The sequence below is a fragment of the Calypte anna genome, chromosome 5A (assembly GCF_003957555.1).
Source record: "Calypte anna isolate BGI_N300 chromosome 5A, bCalAnn1_v1.p, whole genome shotgun sequence".
NCBI classification, from domain to species: domain Eukaryota; kingdom Metazoa; phylum Chordata; class Aves; order Apodiformes; family Trochilidae; genus Calypte; species Calypte anna.
In genome coordinates, this window is record NC_044251.1 from 18,024,684 (window position 1) to 18,048,008 (window position 23,325).

Sequence of the window (23,325 nt, forward strand, 5' to 3'; positions counted from 1 at the left end):
CTTACAGCACATATTATCAAGTTCACAGACCTAGAAACCATTTGAAGACTAAAATCCAGTTTGAAGTTTTCCCATTTGCAACAGACAGCAGTTGTGTAGCAAACTTTCAAATACACAACACACTTAGTCCAAAACTCCTGAAGTTAATATTTTTGCAAGTGGATTGTTAATGTTTGCTAGAAACTGTAACATTCTTCAACTGACTGAAAGCTTCATATCCTTAAAATGTAAAATCTAAATATAAATGTGGTGGGCGTATGTGGATCTCCTCTCTGAGGAGGCTCTGTTACGAATTTCCAATGTTTTACGCCACTACCAAGCCTCCGCAAAGCCGTGACACCTGTTCAGAATTTTCAGCTTCTTAACCCCTTTATTATACTTCCTACCATCCCCAGCAGAAGTGCAGGAAGTGAAACAGAGTTCTGTTGTCCTGGACTTGCTGTATTAATTCTCAGTAACTCCTTGGTGTCTTTCAGTATTTTACAATAATCACCATCTTATGAACAACTAACTGAATGGAAGGACTTGCTTCCCATAACTGATGCCAATAGATGATCTGGTTATCTAGCAAATCCTGGAAAGAAAACCTGCAAATTCCATTAAAAAGATTATACTGTTAATAATGAATCTTATTATTGATAATAACAAATGGTCTAGACCTAAAAAGAACAGGAAGCTCCTATGTGCTTTTAAGTAATACTACTTGAAGTGCATTCTTATAACACATAATGATTCATTATTCTTAGGTTTGATATATTTAACAAATATTAGCAGTGCACAATGCCAGTGAACAAAAATTCTTATAGCATCAGTATGTAGCCACTCTTTCTAACATTTCTGCAAAAGGATAATGATATCTCCTACTTAATAAAAGTCAGTATATTCTGTTGAGAATGCCTCCATAAAAAAAAACTTTTAAATTACCAACCACAGATACGACTCAGATTAATCACAGTAAGAATTTTGACCTGATTTATTAATACAGATCAATTAAAATTAATTTTATACCCAATCTATATGCTATTACAAGGATAGTATTAATTTTTTTCAGGTACTAGAGAATCTTGTATAAATGTATTTGTTCGAGTGCTTCTTTGTCAACATCCTTTTCCATACACACATCATAGTCTAGCTGCATCTCCTGGACCCACTGGTCAAGCTGTACATCTGTCTGAAACAACGAAAATAAATAATGAGATTGACATGATGTTGAAAAATACAGCAGGAGTTGCAAGGTCAGTACAACATTAAGGCAACAAGACATAATGAGATTAGTCATTCCAAGTGCCACAGCATAATTCATTTCTGTAAATGATGCTTAACTTAAATAGGAGAGAATAAAATAACTTAAAAAAAATATTTGTGATGAGTCTAGATATTTTGCTAGCATGTTACAACTGCTATCAACATGAATTTGTATAAGCCTCAGCATCCTGATCAGAGGATGCTTCCATTCTGATGGAAGTGCTGAGGGAGCTGCTAACTGTACCATGGAAGAATCAGTTATTTTCTTGTTCTACACCCCAGGAGTATGATATTAAGGCTATGTATTCTCAGCTGCTATGTAACTACTGCCTGCTCAAAGAACAGTTTGAATGACACTACTGTTGCTCCTGGGGCTGAGGATCTATTTCACACACTAGCATACACACAACAACTGATCCAGTTTCTCTGAAGCGGACTATTATGGCAAGAAATCTATCTTACAAATACCTTGTCATGTACCATCAGCACTTTGTTTCCCAACTAAAGCCATCCTACATGATTTGTCTAGGCATCATACACATTAACAACTGTAATTGACTGATGACCTGTGGCAGAATGGACACAGAGGAGAGGCTGGTCCATTGGTGTGGTTACTGCTCAGGGAACACCAGCAGCACAGGACATTCAGCATCTTTGAAAGCTGCAATTTAAAGCTATGTCACTGATCCAACACCCCTGATGGCAATCACTTGGCTAGTTGGGAGACCTAATCTGTACTTCCAACAACTTGTACCAATGTAATATCAAAAATTTTCTATGCTGACAGCAGGCCAGAAGACAAGTATATCCTCAGGGATGGTCCTTCTTTAATATGCCCCTCTATCCCTCTGGTGTAACAAAACATTTGTCACGTTTCAAGACAACGTGCAAATGTTGAGCTAAACAGAGAAAACATTTCCAGGTTTTGCCTCTAGAAGTTTATAAATACATCTGTACTTCAGAAGTTCTGCCCCTATACCTGGAAGAAGTCTGATGCAAGTGGATACAATTAGCACAAAATTTACCTCTTAATACGGCTTTGCTAATGTTTTGTGGGAATTTTTAAACCTCCCTGCTACAGTATTGTTAATAATATATATGATAATATAACGATTCATACAGCCTACTGACGAAGGCTGGGATTTCCATGTTACAGGTGGGGACAATCAAATTACAGGAAGATATGTTGGTGGTCAACCTGGGAACAGAAGCCAGAGTCCTACATCTTTTCATCTATACACAAAATGACATATCCTTCCTCACAGCAATACTGGCAAGCAGCCAACCTCAACTACAGAACCGACACTTTCATAGGAAGTGCTGGTGTTGGATACAACCAGCTGAGGGAACTTACCTGGAGCTTTGAGAGTGACTCCTGAAGGCTTGGAACTGTCACTAATAAGGACCCTCTTCTCCTTACATTACAAGCAATAAATTCCCAAGCTCTGAAACATATTTAGAAGTAGTTAACCAGTTTAGGACAAAACCAAAAGTTTTTGATATAAAATGAATGTAACACTTTTACAGTTTAGTGCTCAGAGGTAGACTAAACTTAGACATGCTATATGTGCTTATCAACCACCACTAATACTATTAATACCTAAGAAAATATCTTTGTATGAACAAAATCAAGTTTCATATTAAAAACAGAGGAAATAAATGGTCTTACAATGTTAGATATTGTAACTATTTAACTCTGATACATACACGTATCATTTTGCACAGGCAACACTTTCACTTTGGACTAGGATTAAACATCAACAGTTGGCCTCTTTAAAGTTTTGGTTTTGAAGAAAACCCAGTCTCTCTGCAGGCTGCTTTATTAAACTTAACAACAAGCTGCTCTCTATACACATACTTTGCAGTTGTGACAAAAAGCTTCTCTTAAGACATTAACCGCTGAAGCATTTAATTACAGCCCCCAGCACTTCTTTTTCCTGATTTTTCAAGTCAGATCATTTCTCACAGCATGGCAATTCAGGCTGAAAAGAATTTAATTTCCAGCATTCTTCATATGTCATTTGTCTTCACAGTACTAAAGCAACATTAAACCATTACTACTGAGTTTCTGAAGAATCAAATGCATTCTCAGCCATGTGCCTGTAAACAAATCTCCTGGCAATTCAAAACACCACTACCCTCCACCCATCCACTCTGTGCTTCTTCACTTGACATAACCACTTGGTATCATGGGCAGCAGGACAAGCCCCAGCTGGAACTGGTAGTTCTTGTCAGACTGTTGGCTGGGATAGTGGAGACACAGGCACCCTTTCTTTTTGACTGCCCATTCTCAAGGCACAGTAACTGTGGATGGCAAAGCTATTTACATTTCAAGCTGATAGTGCTGGATTAGCAAAAGCTCATTTGTGTCTTGTAGCTGGTTGAGAAGAACCTAAGCCATATATATTTGTTTGCTATCACATCCTTATGAAGCTTTATCAGAAATACCATTAATGACCATGTTTTGCAGTGCATCTATATTAAAGCTCACAGGTTAGTGACCCACCTTTTTCTGAAAATTAAGTTTTATGCTGATAGAATAATTCCAGATCCTTTGACTGCAAGATGCTATTTTAACAGATCAGTGCAAAGATTTTGGACAAGGTTTGGGTAAACAAGGCAGTAGTGTTTACTGGGTTTATCAACAAACAACTGCCATAACACCTTAGCAGTTAAGTATAACAATTAAGAGTAGGTAGTTTTAAACTATTTCCTTATGTAATTCAGGTATCTGACTTCAGAAAGCACAACCGTAAGGTTTTCCTTAACTCACACGGCTGCACACACATTGCCAAAGAAATATATTACCTGTTTGGACACATAGCTTACCTGGCCTGTTCCTGTCTGTCAAGAAAATATTCAAAGACATTATTCATTACAACAACATCAGCACTCTGAAGAAGTGAAGCCTGAGTACAGATGTCTGCATGAAACACCTGAAGGAGAAAAATTTCACAAGGCATAAATTCAAGTAAGAGACAAATGCAGCCTTCAAGTAGCCATGAAGCCTGTCAACAGCACCTGCTACCACCATTCTGAACTAGCCACAAAAGTATTTCACTGGCTTCACAGTAGATAAACCAGAAGTAATTAATCAGAATACGCTTTTAAAAATGAAAAATAAAAATAAAAATGAGGTTTATCTTCCCTAATTGAAACACTCGATTCAGTACATTAACTGAAATAAATTACATCTGACTTTTGGTCTAGAACACTGTGTGCCTTAGAAGAAGGGATGAGGTATGTGATAGCTATTACATTTCACTTACCTATATTTTATTACAAATGGTCATTGATTTAATGAAAAGAGCAAAGCTAGCTAAAGCTTTTTTAAGATATGAAAAGGCATCTCACACTCAGTGGGTTACTAAAGGATTGTAGCTAGAAAAGACACCACAGACCCAGCTTTGACACCTCAATTCTCCTGACACATAATGGGACTGGGAATGCCTGGAAAGGCAGGAAGCTCAGTGGAACTGGAGGACAGCAAGTGCTTTACCTTGCTTAACAACTGCCTCTCCAGCCTGCTGACTGGTTTGATTTCATCTACCTTCACATACCAAAAAAGAATATTAGCACATCATGTCATTTTCAAACAAGTGAGATTATGGTGACAGGAGAATAGGGATGTTCATTAACACTCTGATGTGTTTGATTTCTTCTTAAGCAAAGAGAAATACATCATGTCTTAAATCTGAGAAGAAATATTAACTGGAACTTTCTTTTGAAATGGTATGGGAGAGAAAGCTAACCTGAATACTACTTCCATTCCATACATTTTTTTGAAAGTCCATTTTTGCATGTCAAAAATGGACAGAAAATCTGAACAGCTGCTTTTCTTTCCTGTGCGACATATTAGTAAGTTGCATTGAGCGCACACTAACCTGATGGTATCAGTATTTCACATTTTGTCAAATCTTTCCAATATTGGACAGACGTACAAAGGATTTCTTATTTCTGACAGGAATGCTGAATATTAGTATAGAAGATGAAAAACACTCATCTGTTGAAAAACGTTTTGCCCACCTAACAATGTATCACTACTTGTTGGGAGGGTACATTATGTATTCCCCCTCATAATGAACATGCAAAGAATGCTGTTTGACTGACGGAGGAAACAGATACTGCCACCTCTGCAACTTGATCAAGTGCAGAAAAGATGATGAGCTGCCAGTTTATGACTCCAGTTCATGCTGTCAGAATGTATTACAGCAGCTGCAATTATATCCAAGTATTTCAATTATCAGTAACAACAGAAACAATAGCACTGTTCATAAAAAATCAGGCAACACAGCATTTCATCCTTAGAACCATATCCCATAGGTTCTCCACGAGTGCTCCATATCAGTAAAACAAACAGCTTTATCTCCTTAGACGCATTACCATGCCAAGTTGTCCATCACTGCTTGCAGTGAGTGGAATAGAAGCAATTGTGTTCTTGTTCCTTACCCAGAACTAGCAGGTTTGTGGGCTTTATCTCATTGAGAAATACAGATAATTGTCAGAATGACTGGTCAAATTTATACTTTCACATCCAGCATGTGGACATCTGAACTATTTATCCACTCATTCATGAAAGAGCTTTTAGGACAATTAAGACTAGCAATAGTTTATCTTAAAACAGTGTAACGTGAACCATAGCAGTACAGAGCTGACAAAGAAGTTCAAGCATTCAGGTAGCAGAGAGAGAAGACAAACCAGTCAGGCCACCATCAGCCAGCCTAAATACTGTAGGGTCCTGGCTGTCAACGCGTATTCTCTGCATAAAGCCACTGCTAAGTGTAGATTCAAATTAAAGACCATAAACTGGAGTGGTAGAGATATTATGGATGCAGGCTTGACTACTGCCCTGTTGCACAGGCAACAGCCTCCTGCAGCTGGGCAGGACAGACAGCTAGGGAATAAACATGCCTCAGCTATCTCTGCCAAAACTCATGCATCAGAACCCAGATTTACCCAAACTGTTTAAGTGGGATTTGGTTCACTATTTTGAGGCTAATGAGACATTTTACTTTACTCTAATTTTCAAGGGGCGAAAATAACAAGCCCACAGAATTTCTGTACAAAAAACCCAAGCAGAAGTCCTTTAATCCTAACACAAGTGATTGGTGGACTGTTCTACCAGTGGACTTCATGTAGCACAAGAAGTCATGATTAGCACTAAACTTTCTTAATGCTCTACAAATGGCAGCCCTCATATTTTAAGTCTCAATTTAGAAATACACTTAAACTACTAAGAAATTCTGAACATGTGTTGATGATTCCTTGACTTGAGTAACACTTAAACCTTAACTTAAAATTAGTCTGCATTGGCAGAGGAGGTGACCTTTTTGACTAACCTGACCTAAGCATCCCATTCTCCCCAAACACATCCTCATTGCTACTGAGGAACGTGGGACTACATAAGCATGTGTGGCGGCACCATGAGCCAGATCCAGGTATTGCTCCAGTGTTTCTTGTTCCAGTGTTAAGAAGTGTTTCTTCAAATGGAAAAATATGCCGAGCAACTTTCTGTGTACTTTAACAGACCAAATGGTGAGTGAAGAAACACAAGGTTGATTTAGAGATGTAGCCACTAAAGATCCAATTGTACTCTGCTGCTGTTTGAGAATATACTTAAATAAAAATTCAGACTATCCTGAAATAACAATTGCTATTTAAGAAGGGTCTCTAAGAAGTATTTGTGCCATAATTACTAGCAAACTAGATTCTGACTATTTTTCAAGTTGGTATGTATCCCTAGAGATGATTAATTTGGGGGTGAAAAAAAAAATCTGAGACTGAAATGTTCAAAGCAGTGTGATAACAGGAGTCACGTGACTAAATAAGCATTTAATGAGACTCAAATAGCGAAGTCCTCAGGCATTACTTTGAAAATGTATTATCTTCTTATCTTTATGCTCTGAAATGAATACTTCAGCAGAATTACAAGGTGCAAAGGAAAAACAGAAAGGCTTATAATAAAGAATATACAATACTGAAAAGAATGCACACAGATCTCCAGCTCCATAGGATTAACCTGACAGTTTCCAACTGCACTTTCAGTCTTAACACAGCAAGGTGTTATGAACACAAAACATATGCAAAAACCAGAGGTTATGGATAACCTGGCAGCAACTGTGATTGAATTGGGCAACCCAATGATACTTCTTACCCTGTGTTAAATATTTCATGTTTTTTATTTTCCAGTTTAAAGTTGGTTACTTTAATTCTCAAGAAATAACTACAACCACAGTTTGTGTTCAACACATTGCATGCAATACAGGATTAAAGTCAGCATTCTACCCAGCATATTCTAATTTACTAACTCTTGCCAGTAACATAATACCTGGCATTCCCCAGAAAGGAAAAAAAATAGTATTTTTTAATCATTAAAACAACAGTAATTTCCATAACAGGGCTACAGTAATGGTCCCCATAATAATACCACATTGTTTGAAACGCATTTGTTTCTGGAAGGTAGACATGCAGTGACATTCCAAGGAAAGAAATACCAATAGCTCTAAGTCCTCTACATGTCCTCAGATGCAAATTTGCAAATCCTATAAAATTCTAATAACTTTAATGAAACACAGACATTTAGTTTTGTTATTCATGACAGAAACTTACACACTGAGTTGCACAGAAGTTGGTATCAATAATCTAACTGATTTCACTGTGAGAAAAATCTAAGGTATATCTGGTTTGTGTGATCCAGTAGCTAAGTTCATTCAGGAAAATGGGTAAGCAACTCAACATGTTATCATATTTTGATGATTTCCCCCTTCCTCTCTCCTATGAGATTCCCCCCCCCAAATACAAAACCTTTATTTAAGACCACATGAAGCAAAGGCAGAAACTTCTCAGAATGGTGATTCACCAGCCGTTCATGTAAACCAGAAAACCTAGTACACACTGGTTAAAAATACACACTCTAAACCATATACTTAGTTACCTTTATTCTGTCAATGAACTGGTATTTTGCAATCATCATTTCTTGCAACTGACAAAAGTCTGCATTCATTTCTACTCCATACAGTTGGGATGCTGAACTATAAAGATAACCCTACATCAGGAAAAGGAAATTTAGTAACTGTGGTGCCTTTACAACAAGTTAAAAATTTTCAATTAAAATAGAAAAAATAAAACACAGGTTAAGATTAAGGAAGCACTTTAAAACAGCAAGTTAAGAAATGTTTTTCAGTGGACATATTTTTTAGAGCTAAGCCCCTGCTCTGGAAATACATCTCACAAATTTTAATAAAATATCCAAAATGACATATCAAATAATAAAAAGAAGAGTAAAGTTCCAACTTCAATTGCAAGACACAGGCTAATAAGGAAAAGAGAAGTACGAACCAAGTTACAAAAATAGTGCGAAAGGAAAAGTCTCTCCACATTTTTAGTTCTTGGGAGAATGAGAGAAGAAAAGAGCAAGAGGAAAAAAACCCCAAACCAACCTCAAAGCTTATACATACTCAGTGTGACTGAAAATGGAGAAAAACGTGCCAGCAATAGCAATAGGAGACTTCAGTCCAGTCTTTGTCAGCACCTCTATTTGTTGTATAACTGCCATTTTCAGGTGCTTCCAATAGGTATTTATGAAAAAAGAGATAATTTATCTCTTAATAATGAGCTCTATTTGTTTCTGACTCAGATTTTTAAAAGTTGTTGGAAATGTTAGGGATAAAAAAAAGTACAAATATTTAAGCCTACAGGGCCCTAATGAAGAGGCACTGCTTTAAGTGCCAATGTCTCCACTGAACCCCGTAATTGCATTTTGCCAACAATGGCAAAGGCAAACAAATAATGCTAAAGATACAGAGTATCTGGGATATCTGTGTACTACAATCTAATTATTAAAGCTTCCTGAGAGCATTCAAGTCAGAGAGCAGGAGAGCAACCTGTGAAGTCACCTCTCCTCCAATACAAGCCAAGAACATGATTAACAAGGAGAACACTTTTAGAAAACATTTCATTCCCTTTATTCTAAGACTACATTCTACTATAACAACACAAGCATTTCAGTACTTGAAAAAAAATTTGGACTAGCAGAAGTGTTACCACTTAAGGACCCAATGCTGCAAATATTTACAAATGGGAGTAACCTTCCCAATTTGAGTAGTCCCCAAATTAGATTATTCAGATGAGTAAAATTACATGCTACAGTGTTTCCAAGGCTGAGCTGTAAACAGCCCTTGACTTTTGTAAGAAAGTTGTAATGTGTATTTTGCGTTGCTGTTGGCCATATGCTGCACCAGCCATGCCAAAAGCAATCAAAATTGCACTCAAGTTTCTTGATGAAGTATTTTATGTGCATTTTAGAATGTAGAGCAGGACAATATGTTTTTGGAGACAAAATTAATATCAAAGTCGTCCTTTGTCTGATTTAACAGTTTTTCAGCTTCATAAAGAAGCTGAACATAAGTAATCTATATATAGACGTGGTCAAGACATAGAGGACAAACCTACATGAAGGGAAGACAGCAGGAACTAGCAAAAGAGCAGCATGTGTGACAGCAATATGCTTCTCTGTTGGACAACAGACTTTTCAACTCCATAAGCAAGAGCATTTGTATTCCCTCTTGTGAGGAACAGAACAAGAACTGAAATTGCTAATAAATAGCACCTTATACTGTTCAGAGATTCAGATCAGAGGTGCCTCTCAGAATGACCTGTCCAAGATGGAGTAACAAGAGTAGGCAGTCACAGAAGAGGGAAAGTGTTTGTCACAGTAATAAAACACAAATTCCTGTGCTGGAAGTTACCGCAAATAGCACTGCACCAAGCCTGGAGCCAACGTCAACCACTACCTTTCCTGTCAGGTCAGGCAGTACATGGTGATAAAGAAACTTCAATTCCGTGAGAGAAAAGGAATGCGAAATAAACTCTGGGAAATAAGAACAGAACAAAAGTGTTGGGTGGGCAGTACTAACTACTGTGTTATTAACCAATGAAATATTAATCTGAAGATTTATCATAACTGAAAACCTGTATGGTTTCCTGCCTGAACTAGTGTTGGGGATCCTCAAAAAACAGGGGCTGCAGATGGGAGATAGCTTGCCAAGCAGTCTGTCTTGAGTCTGGGGATTCCTTCCCTCTCATGGAGAAATCCGAAATCCTTCGAAGGAAATGAATTGCCTTTTTCTGCACAGTTACATGTGTTAAAAAATACCAAAATCTGTGAATTGGAATCATTTAAGTGAAAAAAGTAACATGGTACCTAAGGCTCAACACAATTAATGCAAATCTTTGAATGGGCAGACATATTAATAGCTTGAATTTCAGCTCCAAGGTTTTCAAGGAATGAAATGTTCCCCATATAGACCATTCCTCCTTCAATGCTTATGCTATACTGGCAACAGCACTGATCTGTACCACACCACACAAGCTTTAAGACAGATGGTGCTTCCTGCTGCTTTTCAGTGCACATGAGGAGATTGATGCATGGACAGCATTGTCTTCCTCTTGTTATCTTCCTTTTCAGTAGTACACAACCCTGCCTCCTCCCTGCCTGTTTGTGTGGGCAAGCAGTGCCTCTCATACTCTGCAAATTCATTAAACTTACATGTGTAGGAATCTCCTTCCATTGGTTATCGGAAATAATTCTTGCCCGTATACTACACCAGCCTGGATGAAGTCCTCCATCAGCTGGATCTTGTGTTGTCCAGCTGAGTCACTGTAAAAACCAGTTTAGTTAAACTTTGTTTCTTGTGTTTCCAGAAGAGCACTTACCTAAAGATGCAGTCTTGAATGAGCCACACTCTGTGCAGTAGCTCCTACTCATCTTCCCCTCCTCACACAATGAATCAACAAAATCATCATCATAAAGGAATGCATCAACATGAATCATGGGCAGTGGATGCTGGTGTATCTGAAAAGAGGAACACCACCTAAGAAAGGTTTCTTCATCTACACTGCTATACAGTTAAAAGTCCTACCATCCAAGCTTTTCCAAAATCGGAGAACCAAATTCTTCCCTCCTCAAAAGTTCCAAATCAAAATTAAATAACAGGAAACCTGCATGTGAACTGGATCATCTAATTCCACTGACATAACTAGTAAGTGGAAGTCAACAATAGAAAGCAAGTTTGTTTTGAGAGCTGAGTAGGAGACCTGATGTGAATTTTGTATCCTTAGCTCTTGCTTGCCTACAGAGGAGGCATAGGGTAAAGGAAGTTTTTTGTCTTGCCCTTTAACAAAAAGAATGTAGCTTAAATTTAGTGGAAAGGGCAATTTTGCACCTCAACTTCAGTTGTCTGACTATTTCAATCTTCATGTCTTATACCTCAGTCTAGAAACACCCCTGAATAACATGGGTGTCATTTTCAATCAAAAGCATACCAGTTGGGATGCTTGCCTTCTCATCATTTCAAGGAATATAATCTTTACCCTCCTACTCTTTCCTCCCTCTTCTGGGCTTGCTGCATGTGGCCAATCCACTTTTCCCATTTAAGAGCCACACACCACTTTTCTGGGAAATGTGCTAATTTTCCACCCATACTGACAGCTCAAGTAGAAAAGGTTCTCTGCCCTCCCACAGCACACACAGCCCACCTCTTTCTGAGCCATCAGAATCTGATAAGAGCTGGAAATCATTTCTGGGCTGCCCACATTATGGCAACAGCCAAACACTGGTCCTGTATTTCTGTTTTCTTTAAGGGGGCTGTTACAGACAATTATGAAGCTAGCATTAAAGAATTACTAAGACAGGTGCCATACCACACCGAATGAAAGCTATGCCAAGTAACTTATGAACAAAGTATGAAGAAATATGAAGCAGCTTTCCTTTGGTCACATAATCATGCAGCAACAGACCTGAGAACCAAATGAAGACTTCCTATACTCCAACTCAGTGCTCACTCTCTATTATCAACTATTACTAAAATGGAAATCAGCATAGTGCCCAGATAAATGATGTGGTTCAGCACAAGACTGTACCATTAGCTTACTTTCTGAACAGCTCGATGCTCCGAATTGAACATTGCCTCGATGGGTAAATGATTCCGCAAATCTTCGGCAATATTTTTGAGCACAACATCACTGTTACTCACCACAAGCTCATCAAAGTCACCTATTAATCAAGACAAACAAAAATCTCTGAACAATCAGATATAGATCATGCGGACTAAGTGATGACCAGTACAATACACTTGCAAGACATAAACAATACCAGATGGATAAGGTTAAGGTTTTTATTTGAAATGCATTTCTCAGACTTAGCTTTTTCAGCCCATGACAGATTTGGATTGTATTAACTTTGCCACTTGAAATAAACACAGCACTTTTTTGAAATCTCAAATTATTTTCATATTTATAAACTTATAACTCACATATGATGGTCTGGGCTGCCACCAAAGTGATACTGTTTCAGTTTAAGAGAAAAAAACATCAAAGATGTTTTTGAACTATTGGAGAAATTACAAAACTCATAGTTGCCTGAGTGCAGGCTTTTCTTTTTTTTTTTTTTTTTAATACAAGTTTCTTTTTATATATACCATCTTTCTAATAAAAGAGTTACAGAAAAATCAGGGATAATACACAGTTCAACAGTTCAACTTACAATACATCTTAACTGACTTCAACTATCGAAATATTTCAACTGTGAAAGAAAACAGGAACGGATGTAAACCATTATGTTTTTGCAAAGCCACACTATAAATTCTTGCTATTTTTTCCAGGATATCCCTGCATTATTTGAACACTTTTTTTTTTTTTTTTAAAGACATCTAAAGAAAAGATTGAGGGAACCTTGGGAAGCCACCAAACCTTTCTTCTTGCACGGCTGAAACAGTAAGTGTCACTACTTATCCAAACTATTCTTTTAAAAAAAGATTGTTCATGCTGAAGACTCCACAACCTCCCTTAGCAACTACTCCTATGCTTGACTACTCTTACTATTAGAAAATAATATATTTTGCAATAACCAATCTAGATTTCCTCTGCCACTATTTAAACTCCATACTCTCTGTCCCACTTGCAGTGGAAATGGAGTTTGTTTCTCTCCTGAATATAGCAACCTTTTAGTTCTTCCAACACTTACCAGTGCCCCCATCAGTTTTCTCTTCTCTTATCCAGCCCTTTCCTGCCTTTTTTTTTTCTAGGGGTCTGATCATTCTCCTCATTCCCCTTTGGATTTTCTAGACTCATTCTTTATGACCTGCAGTATTAAGAAGTATACACATCAATCCAACCTAAAGTTTTTTGCACTAATCAGCTTTTCCACATCTTGCAGACAAGATCCTGCTTACACACTCCAGTTTCATGTTAAGCTTTCTTCCCAGAGTATGGTGTTCCCAACTGACACTCGGCATGTGATCTCCTGTACACCTGTACTCTGTTCCTTTTTTGTTACATTTGCCGCAAAAGGACTACATGAAATTTCTTTTCATCTGGACATCTCACTGCTCTGAGGGCACTGACCTGGTTCTAAACAAAGGCACATCTCTGGTCAAAACTACAAACCTGTAAGGAACAAAAAACACACAACAAAAAGCAACTATAATCCTAATCCTAAAAAACACAGCAAACCCATCTGTTGATTCTTGTCTGAAAATAGAAATGTTTGTTCTCTCTTCCCCACCCCTTCTGGTTTGTTTCTTGATCTATTTAGACTGCTACCAAATTAAGCAGGGAGCATATGTTACATATATATATATATATATGTATATATATATATCACTCACCAAAAGAAGATCTGACAGCCTTTAGAAGCTTTTTTAAAAAGTTAACATTTTTTACCATTGCTGTCCCAGGCAGGAACATTAGACCAGGCAAGCTTGATGGCAAGCAGGGTCAGTATAAATTTACAGACACGCTACAAGTTTCTCTGTGCTTATATAGTCAATCCTCCTGTGGAACACAGGCAATTCTAGAGAGAGTGAGAAATTTTAAGGCTAGTATGAGAAACAGAGACCAACCAAACTTTTAATGGTAAGTGGCTTCTGAAATGCTTTTTGCTTAAGCACCGAAGTGAGAAGAGTATAATTAAACTTTCATTCTTTAGTGCAAGACACTCTCTTTGTAAAAGAGTAAACTTTGTTTTCAATGCATTCCAAAACTAACTCCAACCGATAATCCTCAAGCCCTCATAGTAAGCAGAAGAAATGTAAAGTCATCTGAATTCCCATAACATCTATTTGGTTTATTATTTATTAAATGCACAGCAACAATGCTCCAAGGCCCTGATGGGCACCATAACACTGGTAGTTGTTATACAACAACAACAACAAACAGGATGAAATTCACTGTTACAAAGAACTCACAGTTAAATTTTCCAGAACCCCCCTCCTAAAGAGATAGAGACTTTGCACTGAGGAACTGTAGGGATAGAGGCAGCAGCTGCAACAGCAGCAGCATAAACAAGACAGGTGCAGTGCAGCAGCTCCAGCTTAACAGCATTTTAATTTTAGACTTCTTATGTGCATCTATCTCCAGTTAACCTCATGGTCCATCCAGCAGCTCACAGATCTGTAATGAACATCCCAGAAGCAGTGAATAATTTTTCTGATCAGCTCAGGGAGGTGACAAATCACAGAAGTAAACCCAGAGACTGTGGGAAAGGAAGGTGAACATTTAACTGTGTCTTAACTAAGACTGTCAGTGCCATGACAGGCCCTCAGAGTACAAAGGGGCCAGTTTGCTGAGGTGGGTAACGTGAGGAAGTGAGGGGAAAAACTGGTAGACAGAGCAAGAGTCTAGAAAGTTGATATTAGCAGCTGTACAGACCAGTGCCTGTGGGCAATAAGCCCCTACATCTGGCACAAGCTTTAAAACAATACTATTACTATGCAAGTGAGCTCATCCAGCTGTTACATTGCCTGTTAAGAGTATCGAATTCATATATACCATATAATGACATGCAGGAAGTGTTCACAGACCACCAGGCCAGCCACATCACACTGTAAATGCAGGACTTCATCTCCCTTTCTCCCAGAGCTGATGTGTCAATAGAATCTGCTCCCTCATGACGTGGATCACCATTTCTGGCCAACAGAAGCTCTACAGGCTATACTATTCTACTGTAGAGAAATGGATACTTTCAGCAGTATACAGGTAGCACACTCTTCCTTCTTAAATCCAATGTCCCCTTCCATGCCTTAACATCCATTTGTACAATACTGGTCAGAACACCGACCATCTTACAAGAGACCCTCTGAGGTTTTGTTAAGACACAGAAGTTCTTGTAGAACCTCTGAAGCAGGTCCTAAGGAAAATCTTACAACACATATGCAACTAAAACAAAAAACTGCTGAAACACTGATACTGAAACACAAATTATGAATGGAAATGCTCCTTCCCAACTGTTAGTTAATACTGTAAAGCACAGGCTTGCAGGAACAAAAGAGAAAAAAAAAAAAAAAGAGAGAGAGAGGAGGAGATCTGAACACACTTTCAGAGATAACAAAATGGCAGGTTCAGTAGAGGCTGAGCATGCAACGCTGTGCTTGCGTGTATAGTCTGTGACTGAACTCAGATTTGGAGAGTCTCCTCATTCTTGTCAAAGCAAGAAGCAGCAACAGCTACCAGGGTAATTAATTTACTTTTACAGAATGTAAATATTTATAGATTGCCATCAAGTAAGGACCACAGGTGCCAAATATGAAATTAGGCACTTCTGCCTCAGACCAGTAGTTTTATCAACTCCATCCCCGTGTTTAACAAATTGTTCCTTCTTAAGAATCTTACTATCACCTTTCAAGGGATCTTCAAATAAGAAACAAAACCAGAAAACTATTTTTGTATTATTTTAGCACCTGTTATATATACGAAACGGAGTATGTGAGGCAATCCCTGTATTTACTGAACAGACAACTAACCAGGAAAGAACCGTACAGTTCATGAAATACTGCAAGATGAATCACAATCATGTGTTTATAGAGGAAGTCTGAGTGCACAGTGTTTGTATTTTATTTCAAAAAACCGGTTCCACTGGATCTACTCAACATGCATTTATAAAATGTAATTAACACATTGCAAAAAGCCTAATTAACACCTGGTGCTGCTCAGCCTTTCTATGGCAAACAGAACACAAGCTTTGAAAACATCATAAAGCCTCACACTGCATAGAGATCACCACTATAGCAACATCTGAAGATCCTGACACTACAAAATACACGACTGGACACAAGCAATACATGATTTCTAAATAACAGATTATGTGTCACATCACAAGAAGAGGATATAGTAAAGGAAATCATAACAGCAAGCATCCTATAGCTTTTTTCTAGATATTTAGACTCACAGAAGTAAAAATCAAACACTAACATCTATGTTACTTAATACAAGCTCAAAGTAATAATTCAGTGTTTAAATCATACTGAATAAATAGCTGAAGGAGGAAGTCCCATATCTGTAAAATATTACTATCTCCTTTTTTGACTAAAAAACTTCAGAAAAAATTTGTGACCTCAGTATACCAACTTATTCAGGAACTCTAAATAACTCTATTTCTATCCTCAAGCATAGCTAGCTATTGGTAGAAAGTAATAATCTTTTTCCAACAGGAATATAACCAGAAATATTTTTTTTTAAAGTTTTTTACATTTGTAAATTGAAAGAAGCTTCATAGTTAAATTTCAAACGAGGTAACTCACATTGCTATTTTACAATCACTAGTTTTCCCCAACATTAAGTTTCAGTGACTAACAACTTAGAAGTACTTAGTATTCCTGAGACCTGTCTTGCAGCAGTATCATTTGTCAAAACAAAGAAAATTAAAGCCAGTTCTCAAAGATGGTGATTTATCAAACTACAGGTAACATCTCATTTTAGTTTACCTAAGAACAGAGTAGTGGAAAAGATTTTTGGTATGACATAATTTTTAAAAAGAAATACATTCCAGTTTATATGGCTCTGCAATGCTATTTTGATGTCTTCTGAAGGGATATGTTACTTGGATAAATCAATTCTACCAATTTGGATATCAAGCCTTCTACTAAATTGCTTTTTTTAGAGACAAAATTACAAACTATACTTGTTACATTACAAAAAGCCATGCTTTCATCTTTTTGAAGAAACTCATTTCACTGTAGTTCCACCAACAGCGAAAGGAAACACCAAATTCCTTTAAAAGAGTCAAGTTTTTTTCTTGCACTATTTCCTATTGTGGTCTAGTGAAAACCATCATCTGATTAACTATCAGGTCTGGAATCACTACAATGCCTAAATTATAAAGCATATACTAGAAGAAGCTGGCCAGATGTGGTCTGTTCTTAAGAGTATGATGAGAATATGCATATTCTCCATATGCAGAACACTACTAAAATGCTGCACATCCTCCATGTCTGCTTAAGCTAATTTTCTAGAATACCCCTCCCACACTGCACATTAAAAGCCTGAACCTATAGCACTGACTGCCCTCAACTTTCAACTTCACAAGACTAAATTCTATGCCAATCACCTAAAAAGCTGGTCTGCTTCCAGCCCAAGTAAATCCACAATAAAAACTTAATTTGTACTTAATTATCTTGTTTATCCTTAAATTAAAAGAGGACTTGCAATAGTTTATTATTCTATGGTTGTTTTGAGTAATATATTGCTGTATTAAAATGAGCAACTCAGACCAGGACATCACTTTGAAACCTTAGCTTTATATTTGTTTCTAAAGAAATGCACAGATTGGAAAAAGAGTGTAAGATTGCTTTGTTTTACTGTTACATGACTGAAAAAAAATCAAGTAAGAGCTACTTTTAAAGTATTTTTAGCTCTGCTGAAAAAAGTATTTTGTTAATCTTAGACCTGATGGTACATGAAAAAACATAAAGGGTCTTATCACCTTATTTGTGCTTCAGTGACATGAATCAAAAGACAGCCTTTTTTGACCTGCATTAAAGCTCTAAGAACAGCAACACTGTTCAAGAGTTGCCGGAAAGCAGACCGATTTGGTAACTTCCATCTCAATACTGCATAGAGAGAGCCTGATCAGTTCTGCTGTAACTGCTTATCTTCTCCAGCACTCATTCTTACCAAATGCAACCTCTCCTGGTACTAAAAATTTTTAAGATTTGGGGCAGTGGAGAAGGAAGAGCAACTATGACCATGCACACATGTACACAGAAGCTATACATCAAATGGCGGGACCAAACTGAGGGGGGAACTCCGTGGGGGGGTTCCCCAAGTGATTTGAATTAGCTCTTGGGCTTCACCCAACTTTTCTTAGCCAGAACTTCTGGAACGTGGTTATTGCAGAAGGATATTAAAGCATTAATCATCCTATTACAAAAAAAAAACGTTAAGACACCAAAAGTTCCTGTTATTCTTTCCAACTCTTATTATTTCATCTTCTTTGAGATTTAAGATGAACTCAAAAGAAAAGCTGGAATGCAAGTCACTGTGAAATGACGTACATTTCACTGCAGTGTGTGGGCTGAGCTGGCTGATTGCGAAACAGCAAAGCAGTGTTGCTAAGCAGTTGCCTTAAAAGAGTAATGTCTTTTTTCATCATACGTGAAGATGTGGAATTTCTAAAAATCGCAATACCAAATAAAGAAAAAAACCAAACTGGCTATTTTATTCTGCATTCATAGGAAGAAGAAAATGAACAGCATCTTGCATGCACTTACATTCCCATAATTGCAAGGGGATATTAGTCAGAAATCATTACAGAGAGAACTTGTACAGTGTTCTCCCAGTTCCATATATGTCAGTCTTTTCTTCAGATAACTTGCATTACTGTAATTTGGCTTTTCCATGGAAAAGATTTTCAGTACCATTCCATACATACAGCATGTCAGTCAGAAAATATCAACTACATTAAATTATTAAACAAGGCTGTCTTCAACCACGCTAATCCTGAAGAGCAACCACTTTATGCAGGGCTTTACTCTAAGGCTCCATGTACACTTTATTGGAGACATAGGCATGAGGGAGGAAAAAAGCCTGACTACAGCTAACACTGGAATTGTGCCCAGTCCTCTTCAGCTGGAAGTAAAACTGTGAGCTCAAATTTTGACAGGAACAGGAATAGGATGGCAGTAGGAGGTGGGGGAGAAACTCATGCACCACAGAAAAACAACTTGTCTGTGATGATGCCACTTTTGTTTCCACTTATCCTATCCTTGTTTGCTTACAGTTTTTTCATTCAGGATATATTCCCCATCCCTACAGCTTTTTTCTTTTGTTCATCACACGTTTGCTCCTTTCCTGTATCTGCCAAATACCAGGCTTTTATTTCTGCATGGTACAGAGATTTAGTAACTTTTTATAATTTCCCATAAAACTGTTTTCTTTCTGCACAGAGAGATCACAAATAATTTAGCTGTATTCAGGGTACTGCAGCAGGAACCTAGGTACCAGCTTCTCACTAACCTCTGTCCAACCAGTATCTAGTAGTTACAATGGGCAATGTGATTCCTCAAACACAACAATTCTGAGAGAGAAATATCACAGTTAAAAGTTACTGTCAGTGTGGAGCCACAGAAGCAGCTTAGAGAAACAATAAAATGCTAAATATCATCAAGTGTTGTGTTGGGGACATCATCCAAAATACCTTTGCAAATCTTATCAAAATATCAGTTTTTAAATTCCTCCCGTCTATTATATACTTACATATGCATATATATATATATATATATTTACATTAGAGTGGGAGACTGCAGCATCTCAAGATAATAGAAAAACTGGGCAAACATTAATACTTTCACTTAAAGCATCACTATCAACAGATACAGAAACTGGCGACTTCTACAAGAAGTAGCATGAGGCCAAAGTCTATAGGCTCTAAATTTCTCCACAAATGTAGAAATATGGGAAATAAAATTAGCCCAAGTCACACATATCCCAGTTAACATATCTGGGAACAAACATGGCTACCCAGAGCTTTACAGTGCATCAGCACTTGGCAAAATACAATCACCAACTGTAAGGAAAGGCCAAAAGATGCAGATGCCCAAAGTCCAATTTAATTTCTCAGAAAATTAGTTAATAGCATCCAGCCAGGACAACAGTGGGGATTTTACATTTTTTTTTCTGAAAAAGAATTTATAAATTATTATTAGAGCACAAGCCTTGGAAAAAAGAACAAAATATCACAGATATCAACTATAAGAATCCTAAGCCAAAAAAAATTCTAAAAGTCTGTCAAGGAGACTACAAAGATGAAATTATAGTAATTACTTCAGCCCGATCCTGACTGCCCTATGTATCTTGTCTACTCTGTCCCCTGATATGAAGCACATGAGCTAATAAGCCATTGAATGACAACTGCAAAACTAATTACGATAGGTTTAGGATGATGTACACAGTGAAGCAGCAGCAATCAGCACTGATGCAAACAATATAAAAATAGAAGGACACATACTGCAGATGCACTAAGCATAAAGTAGTTGTTGGAACCTGATCTACTTTTTAGCTTATGAAGAGTACGTATGAAGCAAGGATATGTATTTCCTTTCACTGAAAGGCCTACACACAGATGTAAATCATTAGAATTCAGAAAAATATTTGAGATACCGTAATTTCAAAAAGGCTTGGAACCACAGAAATCTGTATCTGTGAGAATTTCTGAAGGCTGCAGCATAAAAATTTTAAATGTTACTCCTCGACAAAGGATTTTTACAAGTCTACCTAATTACGCAATTAGCTAAAATTTCTATGGTACAAGTAAAGCATGATCATAAAATCAAAGTGAAGAAAATAGTAATTACATATTTCTTAACTGAAAGAGTTTAGCTTTTTGAGTTTTTCTGGTAAGTTCCCATGTGCTTTACTGTCTAGGAATCAGTGAGCTGAGAAAGGCATGTACATGCACCATACAAACTAATGTAGAGTAGAAGGAGCTGTAATGATTTACATTAAGTGAACAAGCTACGTGAATGATTGCATATGAAATTCAATTACATTTTTAACTTAGAGCATATTGGGCAGAAGAAAACCACTTCTTACAAGATTATTTACAGTAACCCAGGAACAACTGAGTAAGCAGAGTATGCTACTGCATCCAGACAAGCACTTAAAAAGGGATGAAAAAAATGCTTGTAGCACATTGCTTTATCATGATGCCAACACAAAATACATACGTGTATATATGGGTGTACACACATGCATATACACACACACAGAAAATAAGAATGCTTAGTTACAAGACTGACTACATCTATTGAACTTCAGCCTGCAAGTGTTGGTGAGTCCCACTGCTGCTGCAATGGTAAAAGGTGACTCACAATGCTCTAAAACATCTGGCTATGTCACTCCTAGGGTGAGAGCACTGGGTGCCCACTAAAGAGGGTAAACTGTGCTCCCAGCTGGTTCCTCTTCGGTAATGTCAGCAGATGGCCTGTGCAGCCAGAGAAGGATCTCTGCTGCCTCTCTCCATCAGAGTGGCTGTGGGAGCTGAAATCCACAAAGCAACTGTGAGTTTCTAGTTTTTAGCACCCGGACTAGGTGTCATAGCTGGCCTTTGTGCAACAGTCCATACGTGTTTGTTTATGAAGATGTTTCCATCGTACAGTGGGGGTGCTGGAACTAAAGACCTGAACAGGAATAATCCTAGCACAACAGGGCACGACCTGGGGAAGCAAAGTATCAGGCAACAATCTCTTCCTGACAACACAGGATCACCACGGATTGGATTTACCGACCCCAATAGGCAACGATTAATAAACAGGACACGCTCTGTTAAGGCTGGATCTAAGCATTTGGTGAGACATCAAGATTCATATATGGGACAGCAAAACACAAATATACCCACAGACTAAGCAGCAGGTAAGTCAGTTTATTCAGTATAGCACTATGTGCCCACAGCTTTAGTGCACTGCCTATATTCAGGTTTTCCAGGTCATCCTTCTCTTCAATTGCAAATTAACAGCTTGCACACTGACCCACATTTCCTTCTCATCTGTCCTGAAATGCTTAGTTGCAGAATCTTAGTGAAATTATAGCAAAGCACAAACAAGAAAGTAAACAGAAAGTTATATTAAGATGACATTAAATAGGAAAAGCAGTGTTTGCCAACAGTTTGCACTGCTATTTGCAAGCTTCTGAAAGCTTGCTATGAACATGTGTGAAGCTAAACGAGACTGATGCCTAAAAATTTCTAGTCACGCCAGAAGCAGAGTACCTCCCAATGACCCCTGACACTGGTGTTTCGGGTAACACCTCCAGCTGTCCTGCCCTATCTGTATCCCTGACACAACACGCGCAGCCCTAACCCACGCCCTTGACTCCAGGTCAGACAAACATCACCGCCTGCAGGCTGCGGCGGCCGACAAACGGGCAGGCCCGTGCCAGGCCAAGGAACAGCTTCGGGCACAGCAACCCCTGGCTCGGAGTCGCAGAGGGCGGGCGGCACCAGACGGGCTGCCCGCGCCACGGCTTCAGCCCCCCCAAGCACCGCACCCCACGTCGCGGCGGCCCCACTTCGCCCCCGGCAGGCCGAGCCGCGGCGCGCCAGGGGGCTCCGAAAGGGGCTGCCTCGGGAGGGGGGCTGCCGGCCGGTATCCGCCGAGAGGGGCCCTGCCAGCCCCGCGTCGCCGGCAGAGCCGAAGGCGGGGACCGGCAGCACCATCCCGGGCACGTCGGCCCTCGGCCCGGAGACTGTTAGGCGGGCACGCGCTCGGCCCCGCGAGGGGGAGAAAGAGGCCCCGGCCCTGGCTACCGCAGCGGCCCCTCTTCTCGCTTCACCGGCGGGACCTTCCCGACGGACTGGGACCGCGGGGGGGGGGGAAGCACCACGACTGCCACCGTAACGGGCCAGGGCAGCCACGCCGCAGGGCCGACGGCGAGTTACCCTGCCCACCCGCTACGCCCACTGGGCCTCTCCCCCGCCATCCATCGGTGCTTGCCCGCAGGGCCCCACCCAGAGCGCGGCGCCCGAGCCGAGCCGCGCCGCGCTTACTGGTGTTGCGCATCCAGTGCAGCAGGCGGGGCAGGTCGGCCGCGCACGTGCCCCGCACGGCAGCCAGCACCGCGCGCTGCGCTGCCTCCAGCTCCATCGCCCCGCGCCGCCGCGGGGGGGCGCATCCGACGCGCGTGGGCCTCGCGCCGCGCCGCGCCTGCGCACTCTGCCCGCCGCTTTCCGCCGGCACCACGTGCCTCTGGCGCGCTCTGCCTCGGGACGCTCCCGCCCCTTGCGCGCCCGGGCGCGTGCCAGTGCGCGCGCGC

General features: G+C 39.3%; 1 protein-coding gene across 3 annotated transcripts; it reads right to left on the minus strand.

Moving 5' to 3' along the window:
* Positions 1-914: 914 nt before the first annotated feature.
* LOC103538841 lies at positions 915-23,193 on the minus strand. 3 transcript variants are annotated; one of them, XM_030452154.1, is made up of 8 exons: positions 23,060-23,193; positions 12,177-12,298; positions 10,960-11,098; positions 10,038-10,114; positions 8,180-8,290; positions 4,075-4,181; positions 2,600-2,690; positions 915-1,171 (listed from the first exon to the last, which is right to left on the minus strand). In XM_030452154.1, exons 1-8 carry the CDS (start codon positions 23,154-23,156, stop codon positions 1,055-1,057), a joined length of 861 nt encoding a protein of 286 aa, XP_030308014.1. In that variant the 5' UTR covers positions 23,157-23,193; the 3' UTR covers positions 915-1,054. The 3 variants fall into 3 exon arrangements, with proteins under 3 accessions (XP_030308014.1, XP_030308013.1, XP_030308015.1); XM_030452153.1 differs by having other exon boundaries at positions 9,993-10,114; XM_030452155.1 differs by lacking the exon at positions 23,060-23,193 and adding an exon at positions 20,038-20,064 and having other exon boundaries at positions 9,993-10,114.
* Positions 23,194-23,325: the final 132 nt, after the last annotated feature.

Coding starts and splice junctions, on each gene's coding strand:
- LOC103538841 (XM_030452153.1), bottom strand. CDS start 23,156: ATGGAGCTGGAGGCAGCGCAGCGCGCGGTGCTGGCTGCCGTGCGGGGC. Junction 10,115..10,959: donor ATTCAAGACTGCATCTTTAG/GTAAGTGCTCTT, acceptor CTTATTTCCCAG/AGTTTATTTCGCATTCCTTT. Junction 8,291..9,992: donor TTGGTGCAGTGCTATTTGCG/GTAACTTCCAGC, acceptor TTCCTGATGTAG/GGTTATCTTTATAGTTCAGC.